The sequence below is a fragment of the Podarcis vaucheri genome, assembly GCF_965113315.1.
Source record: "Podarcis vaucheri genome assembly, chromosome: 6".
Classification (NCBI taxonomy): Eukaryota; Metazoa; Chordata; class Lepidosauria; order Squamata; family Lacertidae; genus Podarcis; species Podarcis vaucheri.
In genome coordinates this window covers 83,682,400-83,702,026 of record NC_138764.1, presented here as the reverse complement: position 1 = coordinate 83,702,026, position 19,627 = coordinate 83,682,400, and the positions used below count along the sequence as shown (strand labels likewise).

The 19,627-nt window shown below is 43.3% G+C and overlaps 2 protein-coding genes across 5 annotated transcripts in view; one reads left to right on the top strand and one right to left on the bottom strand.

The window, feature by feature from the left end:
- Positions 1–218: 218 nt before the first annotated feature.
- GHRH (growth hormone releasing hormone) overlaps positions 219–19,627 on the top strand; it is a 31,777-nt gene continuing 12,368 nt past the window's right edge. Inside the window, exon 1 of the mRNA XM_082226569.1 lies at positions 219–354. The gene's annotated coding sequence lies outside the window, so the exon portion shown is untranslated. The remainder of the gene's footprint in view (positions 355–19,627) is intronic.
- Positions 11,154–19,422, bottom strand: MANBAL (mannosidase beta like). Of its 4 annotated transcripts, none has more exons than XM_082226608.1 (3): positions 19,338–19,422; positions 18,097–18,290; positions 11,154–11,736 (listed from the first exon to the last, which is right to left on the bottom strand). In XM_082226608.1, the coding sequence occupies exons 2-3, from the start codon at positions 18,244–18,246 to the stop codon at positions 11,629–11,631; spliced, it is 258 nt and encodes an 85-aa protein (XP_082082734.1). In that variant the 5' UTR covers positions 18,247–18,290; positions 19,338–19,422; the 3' UTR covers positions 11,154–11,628. The 4 variants fall into 4 exon arrangements, with proteins under 4 accessions (XP_082082734.1, XP_082082736.1, XP_082082735.1 ...); XM_082226610.1 differs by having other exon boundaries at positions 18,097–18,284; positions 19,338–19,394; XM_082226609.1 differs by having other exon boundaries at positions 18,097–18,287; positions 19,338–19,385.

Here is a 19,627-nt window from a genome sequence, read left to right as displayed (position 1 = left end):
AGAAACCCTGTCCTCATTTTCAACTGGCCATCCTAATTCTGATGGTTGCTTTGAGAACCCCTCTGCCGCTCCGCCCCCCAAAAGGTATGAAGTGAAGAGCATTTAGAAGTAGAAGCTACTAGATCAAGAACGAATGTCTGGTTTTAGCACAAAGAGGACCAGACAGTGGTGCTTAAGCCAAGCAACATTATTGCATACACCCAGGTGGAATGTACAGTCTCACGTGGCTGAGTATGAGGCAGCTGTAATGAGAGAGTGGCCAGACTGGTTTGTACAAGTCGACAGAGAGGTTCATTTCCTGGTATGGGGGCAGCTCTGATTGACACAACACAATGATATGGGTCTTTTGATAAGGTTGGTTTCATGAGGATTTTGGAGCACAGTTCACAAAAGAGGTGCAGTGGGAAAGATGCAATTTCTTATAGCTGCCAGGAGGACTGGGCTTTGTAAGGTGGAGGTACAGTGGTACCTCGGGTTAAGTACTTAATTCGTCCCAGAGGTCCGTTCTTAACCTGAAACTGTTCTTAACCTGAAGCACCACTTTAGCTAATGGGGCCTCCTGCTGCCGCGTCACCAGAGCCCAATTTCTGTTCTTATCCTGAAGCAAAGTTCTTAACCTGAAGCACTATTTCTGAGTTAGCGGAGTCTGTAACCTGAAGCTTATGTAACCTGAAGCATATGTAACCTGAGGTACCACTGTAATAGTGTTGCTGTTTTTACCTTAAAACCAAAGTTGCAATATTTTGTGCTTTCCTGAACTATGCTTTATAAAATCTTCATTTCAGCTACTTTATACTTTTTTTCCCCTGCCAGTGCAGAAAAAAAAGTACAAAAGCACATGTGGATTGTCACATGTCACAATCACAAAAGTGTTTACTGTATGTTACAGCTTTGAGTTTTGTGGTGGTGTTTTTTTGTTGTTTTTTTTACAACCAAGCAGGAAATAACTTTTATGGAATAAATAAATGTCTACATGGCATGTATCTACGATATATTTTGGGAAACGGTTTATCCATTTTCTATGCTTTCAAATGCCTCTTGTGACATTGATACCAAATTTGTCACAGAGGTTTCCTGAGGTGGAGTGGCAGATTTCATCCATGTTTGGATGCCGACCACCTTTTAAAATCAGATGGTGGACCAAAATGTGACTTTGGCATGACTTCACCTGTCTTTTGGCATAGGTTTGGCTGCTTCTTGAGATATCGGAGTCAAACTCAGTACAAGGGTTCCCAAGGTGGGGGTCTTCATTGATGTTTGGGTACCAAGCATGGTTTTGAATCAAGATGGTGGACCCAAATGTGACTTTGGTGTGACCTTACCCAATTTTTGGTTCAAACTCACCAATTACAGTGGTACCTCTGGTTACAAACTTAATTTGTTCCGGAGGTCTGTTCTGAAGCTGAAATCATTCTTATCCTGAGGAGCACTTTCACTAATGGGGCCTCCAGCTGTGAGCGTGCCAGAGGTGCGCGGTTTCCGTTCGAATCCTGGAGCAGCTACTTCCGGGTTAGCGGAGCTCGTAACCTGAAACGTTTGTAACCAGAAGCATTCGTAACTAGAGGTACCACTGTACACTATCTGTTTAAAAATCACAGGTTTTTTTTGCTTTCTAAAAATTCCCAGGCCAAGTACTCCCCAATAATATGTTATGAAGCCACATTTCCCAATCTATGTACATGTAGGAAAATATCCACTGGTTCAATAACCATGGGTAGCAATGTGTGTCTGGACTTCAGGGTTTATTTAATTATTCCTTACTTTATTATTACAGTAAGATATCAGGAATCACTAGACAGAGAAACCAGTAGGAGAACACTTCAATCTCCCAGGACATTCTATACAAGATCTCAAAGTAGCTGTCTTATTACAAAAGAATTTCAGAATTACATTTATAGTTCACCTTTCCTTCCAGGAGGTCAAGTTGGCATGCACAATTCTCTTTTCCCACCTCCATTTTATCCTCACACTAACCCTTTGATACTGGCAGACCCCGGGGTCTCATATTTCAGCGGCACCCTGTGCAACACCGAAATTCGGTGCACCCCCCCATGCTCCATTCTAAATAGTAGTTGCAGTGCCTCCTGCAGTGCTCCTGAGGCTCCGTGTCCTGTGCGACTGAACTGGTTGCGCTCCCCTAAATCCACCTCTGTCTCTGAGGTAGGTTAGGGCAAAAGGCAATGACTGGGCCAAGGTCACTCAGTTTCATGGCGGAGTGGAAATTTGAATGCTGGTCTCCAAGCTGGTAGTCCAATGCCCTTCCCTTTATGACAGTGGTTTCCATGTAGGGAGAAAGTGCTGTTATGATTGAATCCTGCTTGCTGGTTTCCCACAGGCATCTGGTTGGCCATGGTGAGAACAGGATGCTGGACTAGATGGGCCATTGGCCTGATCCAGCAAGCTCTTCTTGTGTCCTTAACCTAACTGAACGGACATAAATCTGACATCAAGAATCACAAAACAGAGAAACCAGTAGGAGAACACTTCAATCTCCCAGGACATTCTATACAAGATCTCAAAGTAGCTGTTTTACTACAAAGGAATTTCAGAAATAGACTGGAAAGAGAAGCTGCTGAATTGCAACTCATTACCAAACTTAAAACCATGGAGAGACCTGGTCTGAACAGAGACATTGGATTCTTATCTCATTATACATGACTAAGCCATTTCTCACCTTCTCACCCCTTGCCTTTTCCTGTAAGACCTATTACAGTCGTTAAGAGTTGTCAACAGGCTCATCTCAGCTATCTGCCAATCTCCCATTCCCACCACCCTTCTGAGTAATACCCATCCCCACCTTCTCACTATATAGAAGGATCTGGCAACTTCTGTTTCAGTGTATCTGAAGAAGTGTGCATGCACACGAAAGCTCATACCAAGAACTAACTTAATTGGTCTTTAAGGTGCTACTGGAAGGAATTTTTTTATTTGAACTGGTACTGTAAGTTGCAGAGGGAGGAATTCCAGCACTGCAGGAAGCATCAGAAAGCCATTCCACACATTTTTTTTTAAACAACCTCAACTAAATACTGTAAATCCAATATGGACAATTGCTCTTTTTCACTCGCTCACATGAAGAGGCTCATTTCACTCTTGACAGTAGCTGTGTTCTCTGAGCATGTTACTAAGGGATGTGTGCTGGTGCATAAATCAAATGTAAAACTGCCCTGGACCAGCCAGGGGAGTGGGTGACCTTAATCCACCCCTGTCCATCAGGGCTATAAATCCACTCCAGGATGAGAGACGCTTCGCTTCAGGTGTTTTCGAGGTGAAGGTTCTCAAGGTGAGACGTTTCCTTCGGTCTCTTGGCAAAGAGTCAGGACATATTTCTTCCAGTTTGACTAATCCTTCATCTCACATGGATGTCTGCGGCCAAGATCCAGACAGGTGACACTCAGGATAAAGGAAGGGGAGCTGGGGGAGTGAGGAAACATTGGTGGGTGATAATGATTGCATGCTCCATAGTCTGTACACAATTGGTGAACAGTGGAAGTTGGAGTGTGATCTTGTAAACACTGCAAAAACCAAACAAAGGAAGATAATGATCAACTCTCCCAGCACACCAGGTCTGAGACAACAAGGTTTATGAAGGAGTACACACGTGAAATGGATTTTATATTTATAAGAAATAACAAAGGTGCTACTTGTGAGGAGGAAATAATGGCCTGCTGTAAAAATGGACAACAACAAGCAAAGGATGAAATGCATATTAAAGAAGAGATGATGCGGCTACAGGAGAAATTGATGGACATATGTTTGCAACAGGAGCAGGAAATCTAATTTTTTTAAAAGAAATGGTATTAAATTAAAGTAATTTAGTTTGATTTGTAACAATTTGGAAAACTAATAAAAATAATTTGAAAAAAGATAATGATTACATGCTAAAACAGTTACATTGGTGATAATAATAATACTTTGCATTTATATAGCACGAGGTTGAGAAGCCAGTGACCATCTAGAGATTGACTACGAATTCCATCATCCCCTGTCATTGGCCAAGTGGTGGAATGACTTTTGTGTGAATGGGATCTTTCCCCCTGAAGTCTACATGCTGTGTCTGGAGGAGGATTTTAAAAAAAGAAGTGACAGGGGAGGGGGATTTTGAGAAGGGGGGTAGTGTCCCACAGTTTGCCAGTACTTGTGTTTTACCTGTCTAGAAGTCTTTGACAATTCTGGCCCCCAATTTTCTAAGGGTGGTATGATTCAATGAGGGAGGAGGAACACATTCGGCATGGCAACCTTTCTATTGTTCCTGCCAGGTTGGGCAAGAGGACAGGAAGCCTATTTAAGTTGGGCAGAAGTAAAGCCTATAGGTGACGTGAAGGACAGATGCCTGTCTCTTGCTGGGGCAAAGGCCATGGAAAATGGTTGATTTTCAGTTAGAAAAAGGACAGAGCAACAGCATCAGATTTTCATTCTTGCGATCTCTGGGCCATCTAGCCCGACACAGAGTGTTGTGCAAAATGCCCAGCACGTCATTCTCAAGCGAGTGAACGAGATCTAGGACAGTTAAGGAGACATGGGCATAATTACTGGAAGGAATAGGAGTGGTGGCTTTCTAAAAAGAGCTTGGCACATATTGTCTCCCTGTGCCCCCAGGGTGCATGTGGCGTGCTGTATTGTCTTTCAGACTGGCTGGTTATGTGAAAGCTCCTATACCATCGACATCCTGTGCATGGGGTATTGGACAAGGGTTTAGATAGAAAATTCAGATTCCAGTGGTGCTTCGGATATTCTCTGCAGAAAACTCCATGGACGTAAGACCTGTAAGAGTGGCTAAGGATTTCTGTGAATTCTCAGCATCCTCTACAAATGAGAATCCCCAGAATTATTTCGTGAAAGCTGTGTCAATTAAAATAGTATAGGAACAGCAAAGGCTTTAGTGTAGGTGTGTCCATAATGCCAAGAATTAGGTCAGGGATGGGGAACCTGTGGCTGGCTCTTCAGATTTTTTTGGGGATTTGAAAGTAGACTTAAAAGAAAGAGCTTAGCCTTGCTACCACCTTCCCAAATCCCCCTCCTGATACAGCAAGCAAGCTTCAGAAAAAAGCTTCGAATCCTGCAAAGAGCACTCAGCTACTTAGACCCAAGTGCTGTATCAAGGATGTGGAACTTTTAAACCTCCAGATATTCATAGAATCAGAGAGCTGGATGGGATTCTGGGGTCATGGACTACATCTCCCATCAGCCCCAGGCAGTGCAGTCAGTAGTCAGGGATGAAGGGGATTACAGTCCAACATTATCTAGAGGAGGTGTGAGGAACCAGTAGACCCTCCAGATGTTGCGGAACCACAATTCCCATCAATCCTGGCCATTGACCCTGCTTGCTAGGACTGGTGGGAGTGGGAGTTCAGCAACATCTAGAGGGCCCCAGGTTCCCTGAACCAGGTATTTTATGTAGAGATTATCACCAGATCTTAGATTTTAGTGATTATTAGATTAAGCAGCCAATTGCTTTTGTTAAATATATAACTACCGTAAATAAAATAGGTGCAATCGCTTAGATTTCTCAGGTTGGAGAGTTTCTTTGTGGGCTTGAGATGTGCACTGCCTTCCTGATTGCTTATGGCCACACATGTGACCAGTCCAGGAATCACCACCCTTGCTCTAGTTTGGTTTTGCTTTCCCTCAGCCACGTTGTCTCCCCAACAACATGATCTGGTTGGGGATACCCAAGGAAGGAGAAATCACAGATTGGGTGTGTGTGTGTGACACAGAAGCAACACCCATGGAAACAACGGCTGTGAAAAGTGCCACTGTTTGAGGGACTATTCCCTCCTGCTCTCTTGAAAACAGGGGTTGCTAACCTGTGGCTTCTCAGACGCTGTTGGACTCAGTCAACATGGCCAATGGTCAAGTATGATTGGAGAGTTGCAGTTGAGCAGCATCTGAAGGCAGCAGAGGCTGGTGTACTGGGGGAAATGGGGCAATGCCCCACCAACCTCAATCTCTCCTCAGCCAGCCCTCACCTCCCTGCTGTCTAACTTACAACCAGTGCAAGAGGTACAACTATCTGCCAGCTTCCTCCTCCTCATTCTCAAAGTTTGCCCATGTACAACACGGCTGGGAAGAAGATGGGGACAAAACTATAATTCCTTGGCTCTGCCTATCACTGGCTCTGGTCTCACCTACAGTTGCCTCTGGCACTGGCTTTCTACCCTACCAATCCCTATGGGCACCAGTCCCCAGTGTCTGGAGGGCCACCCCTGCCTTAAAATACACAGCTAAGAGGCTAGGTGCAATTGTACTTAAAGAATTGTTTTCCATTTTAACGCTGACTATATCCAACAGCAAGTCTTCGAACCTTGCCTCCCTGCATGCAACTGTCCCAAGCTTAGGTAAAGGTAAAGGGACCCCTGACCATTAGGTCCAGTCGTGGCCAACTCTGGTGTTGTGGCACTCATCTCGCTTTATTGGCCGAGGGAGCCGGCGTACAGCTTCCGGGTCACGTGGCCAGCATGACTAAGCCGCTTCTGGTGAACCAGAGCAGTGCACGGAAATGCTGTTTACCTTTCCACCAGAGCGGTACCTATTTATCTACTTGCACTTTGACGTGCTTTTGAACTGCTAGGTTGGCAGGAGCAGGGACTGAGCAACGGGAGTTCACCCCGTCACGGGGATTCAAACCGCCGATCTTCTGATCGGCAAGTCCTAGGCTCTGTGGTTTAACCCACAGCGCCACCCGCATCCCGAGCTTACCTGAAACGACACCTCTGGAAATAAAGAAGTGTGGCCCTTTCAGGTCCCAGGGAAGAGCTGTAGCTCAGTGGTAGAGCATCGACTTTGCATGAAGAAGTTCCCAGGTTCAAGTCCCACCATCTCCAGGTGGGGCTTTGAGAGGACCCTGTCTGCCACCCTAGAGAGCTGCTGCCAGTCAAAATATTGAGCTACATAGATCAGTGTTGTGGCTCAGTATAAGGCAGCTTCTGTGTTTCAATGTTCCTAAGCGACTCGTTGGGGTTGTGTCCTGGTTTGCTTTCAGAGAGCATTCAGACAGCTGCTCAGGGACCTTGGGAAGGGGTGTGGTATATAAATCAAATGAATGAATGAATGAATGAATGAATGGACACTCCGAATCCCTTGCATTTGAACATAGATATGCCTTTGCCAGCAGGGCATTCTCAATCCATGTACATTTTCACCACCGGCATGTCGCTTTGAAAGAACCTGCTGAGAGGCAGCTTGAAGCCATCCATTTCTGATACCGAGTCGAGAAGAAATCAAGGCAGGCACCTGTCTGCTTCAAAGCAGCCCAGAGGCGTCTTCCGTTCCTCTTCCACACTGCATCCGAGTGAGTGCATTGGAACGAAAGTAAATGAGGTCTGAATAAGATTAATAGGGATTTAAATGAACTGTGCCCACCAGGATTTTTTTGGTCATGAGCTACTTATTACTGGGCCTCAGGGGATTGTTCCACCAGCGCAGGAGTCCCACAAAGGCACATTGTTAACATAATCACTTTCACTCGAAGGGACAATAAATGTAGCTAGGTCATAATGAAAAGCTGCTGATTTGTGGCGATGTGTTGCAAAGGGAGGGTGGGGAAGGAGGAAAAAGGAGGAGGGGAAAGCCCACCCTCACCCTACAATATGCAAATGTGTTTTCTGTTAACACAACACAACCTACCTGCATATTACTGAGAGGGAGAAAATGGGAGTCCTGGAGAGAGAATTCGCTGCAGGAATCTGGGGCATTATCCTCTGGGAACCTCCGAAGTAGGCCTGGCGAAAATGAGTTGGAAGGAACGCAGCAGCACAACTGGGCTCAAGTAGCATTTTAATTATTGTTTCCTCCTCTCGGAGAAAAATCATCCCATGAGAAAGGATTTAAATTAGGCTGCAATCCCAGACCCCCTTACCTGAGAGTGAGCCCCATTGAACTTAATGGGGCTTACTTCTGAGCAGGCATGTATAGTCTTAATATTCTCTTCAAAGATGGGAGGACGAGAGTTAGGTGCAACATGAAGATGGTAAATTCCAGCCCTCCAGCGTATTAGCATTGGGGATTAAACTGAACCTGAGGCTCTTACCCAATACATTTTATGACAGCTCATGTTTAATCATCCCAAGGAGCAGCTTTTTTGCACCTCTAATTAAAATTTTGTCTTACCAGAGTCCATTGGATGTGATTTTTTTCCACTTTGCTGATTTGTACATGACTACAAGACCTGGTATGTAGCCCTCCATGCTATTGCCATGAAGAAAATTAAGGAGAAGGTATTTTAACAAATATTGCTGTTAACTACACAGGACATTAGCTGACAGAACTATTTTGTTCTGGGCAGGAGTGGTGGTAATGAATGCTGGTGACATACGGTAATTAAAAAAAAAAAAGCCTTTTCTTTTTAATACATTTCTACTGCTTGTATCATACATTTTGCAAAGGCCTTTTGCTAAAAGCAATAAATACGGCAGTGTGTTCTTTGTGTGGAGAACTGGATTCAATGGCGCCTATGAGAACCTTCTATTGTTTCCATTATTAACTGTAGGGAGACAGAACTCCTAAAAAAAGAAAAGAAAGAAAAGCCAATTCTAATTTCTATATAGATTATGCTAATTCTCTCAACTGTCACAGAAACTTCCAAGGGCAATAAAATGAGGAGTCAGTGGAGGAAATCTGCCATTCACCTGAATATTTCTTTTCAGTCTTGCAGTATTTAGGCTTCAGGAGAGCTTTTTATTACTAGAACATCAAAAAATATATATGCTGTAGTACTTCTAGGTTACCAGGCATGGCCAAACTTGACCCTCCAGCTGTTTTGGGACTACAATTCCCATCATCCCTGACCACTGGTCCTGTTAACTAGGAATGATGGGAGTTGTAATCCCAAAACAGCTGGAGGGTCAAGTTTGGCCATGCCTGGGCTATACGAAGAGAGGTGGCTTTAAGGATGCAACGTGTGATATGACCTCATTTAATAATGAAGAATGGTAAAACAGGCCACCTGCACTTATTATCCAGGAACAGCAACAGTGAGTGTTATTCACGTGAAGCTGCTAGACAGGAATACTAAAAATACCAGAAAGCTACTGACCCATAACAGAGACTTGTCTTTTATAGCACCCAGGAAGGAACCTTTGGCAACTTATCTTTATGATACCAGCAGATGATCCATTTCAGTGAGACTAAAATTCTGGTATTCATTAGTTACAAGTAGTCTCTAAGCTGTAGAACAGGTAATACTGGAGGTTCTAATGTTCACAAAAACAAAGTCTTTCTGGAGAAGTTCAAGCAGGTTGTCACCCAATTCAGAAAAGCCCATACACAAGAAAACACAGGTAGAAGAAACCAACCTTAATCTCTTTGGGTGGGTAGCCAACTGAATTCCTAGTAACTCAATACAGTGGACAAGATGGAAATGGTTGCCTCTTCCCAGAGGGACAATAAATACAGAAGGTTATTAGCCATCAAGTACATTACTGGCGAGAGAACCAAAACGTGGTCAAAAATATGAGGACCGCATCTAACTGGACTTGTATCAACTGCACCTCAGAATGTTCATACAGTGGAACCTCAGTTCACGAACGGCTCCATCGATGAACAATTCGGAACCCGAACGCTGAAAATCCGGAAGGAATTGCTTCCATTTTTGAACGCACCTTGGAAGTCGAATGGCTTCCACTGCGTGTCTTTCCATATTTCCCCAATGGATTTTGCTGACCACCCACTGATCCTCGGTTTTCATAGAATCATAGAGTTGGAAGAGACCACAAGGGCCATCGAGTCCAACCCCCTGCCAAGCAGGAAACACCATCAGAGCACTCCTGACATATGGTTGTCAAGCCTCTGCTTAAAGACCTCCAAAGTAGGAGACTCCACCACACTCCTTGGCAGCAAATTCCACTGTCAAACAGCTTTTACTGTCAGGAAGTTCTTCCTAATGTTTAGGTGGAATCTTCTTTCTTGTAGTTTGGATCCATTGCTTCGTGTCCGCTTCTCTGGAGCAGCAGAAAACAACCTTTCTCCCTCCTCTATATGACATCCTTTTATATATTTGAACATGGCTATCATATCACCCCTTAACCTCCTCTTCTCCAGGCTATACATGCCCAGCTCCCTTAGCCGTTCCTCATAAGGCATCGTTTCCAGGCCTTTGACCATTTTGGTTGCCCTCCTCTGGACACGTTCCTGTTTGTCAGTGTCCTTCTTGAACTGTGGTGCCCAGAACTGGACACAGTACTCCAGGTGAGGTCTGACCAGAGCACAATACAGTGGCACTATTACTTCCCTTGATCTAGATGCTATACTCCTATTGATGCAGCCCAGAATTGCATTGGCTTTTTTAGCTGCCGCGTCACACTGTTGGCTCATGTCAAGTTTGTGGTCAACCAAGATTCCTAGATCCTTTTCACATGTACTGCTCTCAAGCCAGGTGTCCCCCATCTTGTATTTGTGCCTCTCATTTTTTTTGCCCAAGTGCAATACTTTTACATTTCTCCCTGTTAAAGTTCATCTTGTTTGTTTTGGCCCAGTTCTCTAATCTGTCAAGGTCGTTTTGAAGTGTGATCCTGTCCTCTGGGGTGTTAGCCACCCCTCCCAGTGGATAAAGCAGCCCACTAGGCCTGTGTGCTCATAGACAGAGGAGGTGTACAACAGCAAGGAGTATAGGGCATATTTTCTTCCAGGAGCCTGTTCCCCACCTTTCTGCTTCCCCTTCCTCTGTTCCGCAGGTTGTTTGGAGGTCTGAGTCCTCTCCCCTAGAGTTTTTTCCTAGGTTTGCCCAAGCACGCTGCCCAAGCAATCTTTTGTTTCTCAGTGGCTCCATTTTGGCTACACTGTCATCATAACTCGGTACGGCTATCAAAGGGAGTGACGAAGGCCATGTTACTTAACAGAACTGAAACCTGCATATTAGAGGAAATTTTAGAACTGCCCTACAGTTACCTCTACTGCGAGATTTCACTACTACTCATCATTCGCGGCATATGAGTTATAGTTCCCATTCATTCAGCCCACCTGAACATAAAAAAGAGAGTGCTCAAATACATCTCAAAGCAGGGATGACAGAGGTGACTTACTCATGTAATTAGGCACGAACAGTAGAGGGAAGACAGTTAATCTGGCTGAGAACAAATTATCTAAGGGAAGCTATATTCACAGGAAGATAATTAGCAGCAGTCTTTTTTAAAAAAAACGACATGAAAACACACCCATTCGGATATAAAATCAGGTATATTAAGCACATCAATGGCATACAAAATAAGAAGCTGTAGCAGCTGATCCCTTTCATTAATGACACACAAAATGAGCTGTAGTGAATGGTCCCTCTGTCTTTTTGAAGTATGGAGAAATGCATTTTGTGGGGCCAAAACCCATTTCCTGGGACCTGCATTTTGCATCTTGAGCATCACAAAAGAGATGAACTGCTCCCTCCAGGCCCCAGTAATTGCTAAGATCTTCCATGCTATGTAGGTATGTCCAGTAAACCATACATGTATTTACAACAGATCAGATGAAACAATAATCTTCAAGCCATTTTAGGAAATACTTCCTCTTGACCAGAAACAAGAATATGCACAGCTTTCCCAAAACTGTGTTACATTTAAGTTGTACTTCATCAATGCAGTCTTGAAGAAAGCTCAATGGTCGATAGTAACCCTGTCTTGAAAGTTTCATCATTAAGCTGTTTTACCGCTTCTTCTTGGTTTCTTTCTTGGGTTTCTTGCTCAGTGATGTTGTGGCAGCTTTGGGTTTCTTTACCACTTCTGAAGTTTTTGTCTCATAGTTTTCGGTGTCCTATTAAAAGTTTGTTAAGGGAAATAAAGTCAACAGAGATTTTGTTCATAGGGTGACAGCACACTAAAAGCATTATGAGCCCCTCTTGTGTTATTTATTGGCATATCCCAAGGCTGTCATGGTGGGAAAGAATGTGGGAGAGAGCAGTTTTTTAAAAATCTAATACGCATTCAGTTGCTTAATCCCTAAATGCTTTACTTTCACATTACTTAAGCAAGAAATTCAAAAAAACTGCTTATGTAGACTGATGCTATGTATATTTTCTCGAAAGCAGAATCACATACTGAGCAATTACTTCCAAGAAAGTGTGTGTAGGGTTGCAGGCTTAGAGAATGCAGGCTGGCAACAAGAGGGACTTCTTGGTGGTGACTCCTCAATTTATAGAACACTCTCTCTGAACGGGGTCACTTGCCTCCTATTTTACTGTCCTTTCGACACCAGTCAAATATTTCCTTGTTCTCCCAGGTCTTTTAAGATTTTAATGTTGTTTCTACGCCTCTAATTTTAGTCTCTGTTTAATTTGATCACAATTAGTCTTAACCTGCATTTGGAGTTGTTAATGTGATTGTGCTGATGCTCATACCTGTTTTTCTCTCTCTTGTTGAATGCCTGCATGCTTTAGAATAGTTTGCATTTTGTATGTTTTAATATTTTATATTGAATTGCATGTCACCTGGAGGATCATCACACGAGGCGACAGAAATATCTAACAAGCAACTACTAAATAGAGCTGTGTATGGGGAAAAAAACCTTTATTTTCAGAATAGGAGTGCTTGTTCCTAAGCTCTTTAAATTGAGTGAGTAGGAAAAAGAAAGAGCTGGGAAGGGTGAACTGCCAGCAGCCAGCCAAAGATGCAGAAAAAGAGAAAATAAAGACCATGCTAGCACTATGGGTTTTGAGGAAACTGGAGGAGCTGCAAAAGGATGGAAATGGATGCTGCCACACACACACACACACACACACACACACGGAGATGGGGTGCAGGGAGGCAAAAGCTATGGAAAAAGGAGGACTGGTAGCAGGCAATCTCTGGTTAAAAGTAGTATCTCAGCTAGGTGGATTTTGTTTTTTTGCACATGCCTGTAATACACCAAAGTATCTTTTCTTTGCTATTTTGTCAATACAAGCATAACGGCACATGCCTAAAGGGCTTTCTGTGATAAATACAGGAGGGACAGCTGTGTTAGTTCATTGTAGCAAAAACTGGACTCTAGTCCACAAACACTCATGCCATTATAAGTATGTTCATATTTAAGGTGCTGCTGGACTCCATGTTGTTTATGTATAAAAGGATCATTCCTGTATATACTGTACATACAGAGGGCAATAAAACATGTAGATTTGGGCTTGGCAAGTTCTTTGGCATGGTAAGTGAGCACAGATGTTCATCTTTAGGACTGCTCAATTCTGTAAGTTTCAATGCGTAGGAATTTCAAAACTTTAATAGAAAAAACCAAATACGGCTATTCAGGTCACCAAAGCAAATAGATGCAAATGAAGATTTAAACTGGAAAGGCAACTGTAGAGAGTAATTTCAGATTTATTAATCTCAAATTAAAATAAAGAACTGGAAAATTTGTTAACAACACATTTCACCCATTGATCAACTGTCTTGCTGTTGACTGGGAGAGACGATCGCAGAAAACATTTCTGCTATGGGAACCGACATCTCATCCTCTTGTTAAGAAAAGAAAAGAAAAAAAAGAATAGAGAAGAATCTCACAAATGCATGGGAACAGAGCCAGGCTCCTGGAAGAAACCACACAGACTGCTTCCCCTCATTAACCAAGCTTTGGTTTAAATATGTTTTAGGCTTCTAGAGTGTCTCAAAATCTATGTGTGCCAACTGGGAAAGGCCATAGAAAAATGGCAGAGAGATCTGTGGTAGCTTCCAGTTTCTAAGAAAGTGGTCCAAACAAGACAGGGGGAGGAGAACAGCTTGATAGTATCTTTATCATCAATGAGCTTGGCTTGAATCTTTCTCAAGTTACAGAGCTATTGCAATTCACACTCACAAGGCATTCCAAGAAGGGAGACTTGGCTTGCTTCCTAAGGGATGTGATTCACCCACAGGAAGCTGGCCAAAAGAGTTCAACACTCTAGGGAAATGGGGAAGGAGGCATTTATTATTCAGGGACTCCAAGTTCATTGCAGCTGCAAGAAGATGACTGCTGCCTTCTAATCTTCAATCCAAAGAGTCTTTTCAAAAGCTGATTCCCCTACATGTATGGAGGTTGCCTGGAATAGGAAGCAGACTGGAGCAGGCAGAGTTGGTGTCCTAAATAAGGAACATCCAGGCCTGCCTATTAGCTTATTGTTCAGAATCAATATAATTTGAATCAGAAATAAATACAACAGTGTATTGCAGAGGGTTCTATGTCTGGTTCCGCCATAATGTACACTGCAATACAGCCCTCATTCAAGTGCTCCAATTATTCAATTCTCCAGCCATTTTAGGGAGGTAAAACTCATTTATTAAATAATTTACTAACCATACTTAGGGAACGCATTGAAAACAACTGCGCAGTGATACCAATTTTTGGAAATAATTAGGAAAACCCATTCAGCACATGCAATGCTCTGGGCACTACTCCTAAGACTGCACCCCATTGAACAAAGTAGGGTTTAGTTCCAACAAACACATGGCAAACGCTCAACAAGGAACCATAGCCAATCCTGGTCTATAATGAATGCGCTTTATCAATCTTTCTTTTTCTTTATTAAATTTATACGTTGCCTTTCCTCGCAAAGGAACCCACCTTCAGCTTTACAAAGATGTTCAATGCATGTGTCAGTCATCAGGCGGTGCTGAGATTTTGCAGAATGTGAACTTCTAAGCTCTCCAAAGTGAAGAGTTTCCTCCCACAAAAGCAAGACAGAACATGAGAGTCCCCCACATAAGCCATTTAAGAAGCACAAAGAGCACAGGAAAAGCCCTGCTGAATCAGACCAAAGGGCTGTAGATCAACATTTGGCTCCATAGTGGCTAACCAGAGGCCAATGGGAAGCCCACCGCCTGGCCATTAGCACAACAGCACCCACTCATGTTCCCCAGAAAATGTGTACTGCCTCCGCCTCTATTCAAAAGCGTACTGCCTCTGATACTGGAGATAATGACTGTTGTGACACTATACTTTAAAGGCAATGGGGACCATCACTCTCATGTTTCTGACCACTGTCCAGTACAGAATACTGAACACGATGGTCCATTTTATCTAATCTAGAATCATAGAACTGCAGAGTTGGAATCATAGAACTGTCCTGAGGTACTGGGTAATCATCAATATGCAGCTGGCCCATACAGGGATCAAACCTGCAACCTTGGCATTATCAGCACTACGCTCTAACCAGCTCAGCTACCCACTGCATCTAGAGGATGTAAAAGCTGGTGATCCTCAAGGCTTGTGCACCACATTAGCTCTGTTAGATGCTCCAAGAATCCCAGCTTTTGTTCTCAAATCATTCCAGCCTGCACAGTTTTAGAGATTAGTTAGAATGCTTGATGGCAAAAGTGTCCCTTTTCATCCTAAAATGTATAGTATAGGAAAAAACTGCTGAATCCTTTCAGGTCAACCCACAGATTTCTCCCAGCTCCTGAACATTTTGTGATGCAGACCTACAGGAGCATGTATGAATCAATTAGTCAGGTGTTCTGCTGATGCAGCAATATATACATGTAGCTAAACTGCAGGCGCATCATTTGGGTGTGCATGGGGCAGGGCTGGATGATGGGGAAAAAGAGGTGATTCCTGTGTAAAAGCTGTGGGGCTCGGGGCGCATATTTCAATTGCTTTGTAGACACTCCTCTTGCCATTTTATATGTTGATTTGCTGTGAGGAAAGCTCTCTAGGCCAAAGACAGGATAAATGTGGGCTGATGCATCTGTTAAGTACTGGAAAGTTTATTTTTAGGCTACCTACAGAAGATGAAACAGTTCCCATCCAAGCTCCCCCTCCCCAAAAAACCAGTCCAAATGCTGCCACACACATGGTCCACAGCTGGTTTTCTGACATATTATCCCCCCTTCCCCAAAGTAATACTATATCTACATTTATGAAACACCAGATGAAAGGCAGAAAAGATGAGTCATGTCAAAGGGACACCAGGGAAAAGGATGACCATCAGCAGACTGGAAAAAGAGGCATAAACTTTTGTTTTGGGCAAAGGTTGCCAATGGTTACAGATGCAGCTGTAAGCGTCACCAGGCCCGCAAAATTAAGTCCAGGCTGGTTAGAATAACTATATTCAAAGCCAGAATCTTCCATTTGCAGTTTTATCTATTGAGTGGATCAGAGAATGATCAAGTAGTCACTTCTGAAACAATCACAGGGCACCTGTTGGAGCTGCTGGTGCTGGATATTGCCCAGTTAGCACTTATTCCTTCCCTGGTGAGGTGTCTCCTCTCTCTCCCATATTAACATTCAGGAGGAATTTTAAAATGTTCCTATTTACCTAGGCATTTGGTTGCTGAAAGATACTGTTCCTGGTAACCTTGAAATTATCAGATATGAGGGTATGTTTTGTTTTTAAATGTTTTTAGATGGTCTTAATGTTTTAAACCTTTTTTAAAAAAATTAATTGTACTGTTTTATTACTTTGCTGCTTGCTGCCCTGTGATCCTTTGGAAGAAAGTACAGCATAGAAATTTAGTAAATAATAATAACACTCCAGAATACCATCAACACCAGCTGTGCATTGGGTAAGCATCAACCAACTCAGCCAGGAATTTGTATTAATCTCCAATCTAACCATAAACCTTGTGAGCCTTATTATTGTTAGATCAAACTAGTCTTTCAATAACCTTTTAAAATCTTTTTTTTAAAACCTAAAGAAAAGACAAGAGGCAAAAAGTAGCCATTTTCAACTATTCGAAGGGATGTCACAAATTTGATGGAGAAAATTCATTTTCTATTGCTTCAGAGGGTGGGAACAGAACCATTGGCTTCAAATGAAAAGGAAACTGGATTTAAACTAAATGCTAGTCTGATTTGAGCTGCTTGACAGTGAGACAACGAGCCTCAGAAGGTACTGATAATCCTTAATCAGATATTTTTAATCAGAGACTGGATGGACAAAGAACAGGAGGGGATCTCAAAGGCCATTTGTCCTACTCCTTGCTGGTGAAGAAAATATGTTGCTATAGCATCCTCAATAGGTAGACCTCCATCCTCTGCTTAAAAAAATATATCTTCCAAGGTAGTCTCACGCCATCAGGAAGGTCTTCTTAGTGCTAAGCAGAAATCCTGGATCTTGTAATTTTCTCTGTGCCAACTACTTGGCGGAGATTACTGATCCCACTCTTCGGAGAGCTTTCACTATGGCACGGTTTCAAACATTGCCAACTGACCGGTAGATTCACAAAAACCCCAGTAGAATATCGTTTATGTCCTTGTCTTATGAAAACTAAAGAGGATCTTACACATTACCTCCTCTATTGCCCCATCTACTCGGGCTTTAGAGACGCATTGCTGCAAATTATACCCAACTCTATAACTAATCCTGAAGATAGAGTAAAATTCTTGTTAGTTGATGCAAACCCACGTATTACCCATGTGGTAGTGGTTTTTGTGATGAAGGCCATGAAAGCCAGGGAAAGATTTATGGATGACAATGCAAAGACCCCTTCATCGTCTGTTTAACTCATTGATTGTTTCCCCTCTCTTTCTATTTTGTGGGATGAAGGTTTTGTTGGCATAGTATCTAATGAATTTTAATATTTTTTTACTATTGTTGTGTCGATGTTTGTGTACAGGCATGGTCCTCACAATAAACGGATTTGTTGTTGTTGTTGTTGTTGTTGTTGTTGTTGTTGTTGTTGTTGTAATTTTAAGTTTTTTTGTGATCTCCTCTGGAGCAACATATAAACATATTTGCTCTACCATCTTGTGCAATACCCTTTCAAATATCTGAAGATGGCTTTCCAATCGCCTTTGACCAGATGTGAAAATGACCTTTGACCAGATGTGAAGGAGCCAGATGTTCTCTTTGACCAGATGTCAAAGAGAACAACAACTACCAGACTTTTAGAAGACATTTGAAGGCAGCCCTGTTTAGGGAAGCTTTTAATGTTTGATGTATTACAGTATTTTAATATTTTTTTGGAAGCCGCCCAGAGTGGCTGGGGATGCCCAGCCAGATGGGCGGGGTATAAATAATAAAATTATTATTATTATTTATTATTATTTTAAACACACCCAACTCCTTCAACCTTTCTGCATATGACGTGACCTCCAGAGACCTCACCATCTTTGTTACCCCCCTCCTCTGGACACCTTCCAGTTTGTCAATATCCTTTTTAAATTACCAGGCTGCAGAATGAGCAATTTCACTTTTTCGCTCTGCAGATAAGAACGCCTTACCATTTTGTGTGTCTTTGGAATGGGAAGGATAATGGCCAGTACGCAGATGAGTTGGAAAATGGCACCAAAGAAGAGGCCATAGTGCAGGATGTTCTCCATGAACGTAGGCTCTGGGATTTCAGGGGGTGAGAAGTCCAGCTCAGCAGCCATTGCACAAGTCCACAAGTCCACCTTCAACAATTTCCGTTCTTCTGCTTTTGCAACGAAAAGAACAAACATTATTTATTAATTGATATTTATTGTTTGTAAGTGGCTTTGAGATTCATTTGAATGAAAAGTGGCACAGAAATACAATCAATCTGGGAAGCTGCCGCCAGTCGGGAGTAGAATATACTGGGCACGATGAGCAAAAAGCCTGACCTGGTATAAGACAGGACCTCTATGTTCCTGTGCATGTTTCTCTGCTAGCAGGATAGTTTCATTTCAAGTTAAGCTAGAAGGGTGATTTTAATGTCTGAGTAGGAAAATCTGTGTGACTTCCTTCCCACCAACGTCAAATGCTACATTTGTTTGCTATCAGAACTGTCAAGTTGAAAACCCCATTTTGGAAAATGCTCCCACTGATCCCATGAAAGGCTCCAAGGGAAGTATTTTCGATGCCTTGCCTGTGCCTCCTGGTGCAGCAGCACGTTTGCTTCCACTGTCCTAAACCCACTCCCCATTTCCAGAGGGTACATTTTTAAAAAGAAAGAAAGAACACTGAAGCAACAAAATAACATATCATGGCCTACTTCCCCTCTTTCAGCCTCTGTGAAAGAACCAAACTAATTGCTAGTTATTCTGTGGACAGGGAAAACGGCACTTTAAAGGCAGTTAGGAAAGAGAAAGAGGTAGGGATGGAAATTAATAACAATAACAATATTAATATAGCTTAGTGGGTTAGAGCATGGTGCTGGTAACACCAAGGGTGCAGGTTCGATCCCTGTTTGGGACAATTGCAATTTCCTGCATTGCAGAGGGCTGCACTGACTAGATGATCCTCAGGGTCCCTTCCAACTCTACAATTCTATGACACCTGACGGCGATTTAATGCAAACGTAGCTTTGGTGTCCGGTTTGCACCGAGTTGCATGCACCGCCTAAAAACAGAAGAGCTTTTCTTTTCTCCCCCACCCCCTTTCACCGCAGGCGTGGAGCTCGAAACCTCCCCCCCGCCCCCCCCATTCCCGCACAAAGCTCTCCTAGGCGCCCCCTAAGGCGCCTCGCCCCACTCCTCCTGCCCCACCAAAGCGTAACCCTTACCTGCAGCCGAGCCTCAGCCCCCGGAAGTGCTTCTGATCACTCTAGGAAGCGCTTCCTGTTCCAGCGACCCTAGCAACCGCCGCCGGCGAGGCGTTGCCAAGGAGGCCGCGCCTCCCGTCCCACGGTTCCGGCTCGCTTCTCGACTGGGAAAATTCTAGCTCCTTGGGCCAGGAGCTTCTGAGCTGGTGCAGAGTGCAACTTTCGGGAACTGCAGCGCCTGATGCTTTCCCTTGACCTGAAAATGTTTAGCCGTCAAACCTTGCTTTTGCCCTGGGGGTGGCACTGGCCCG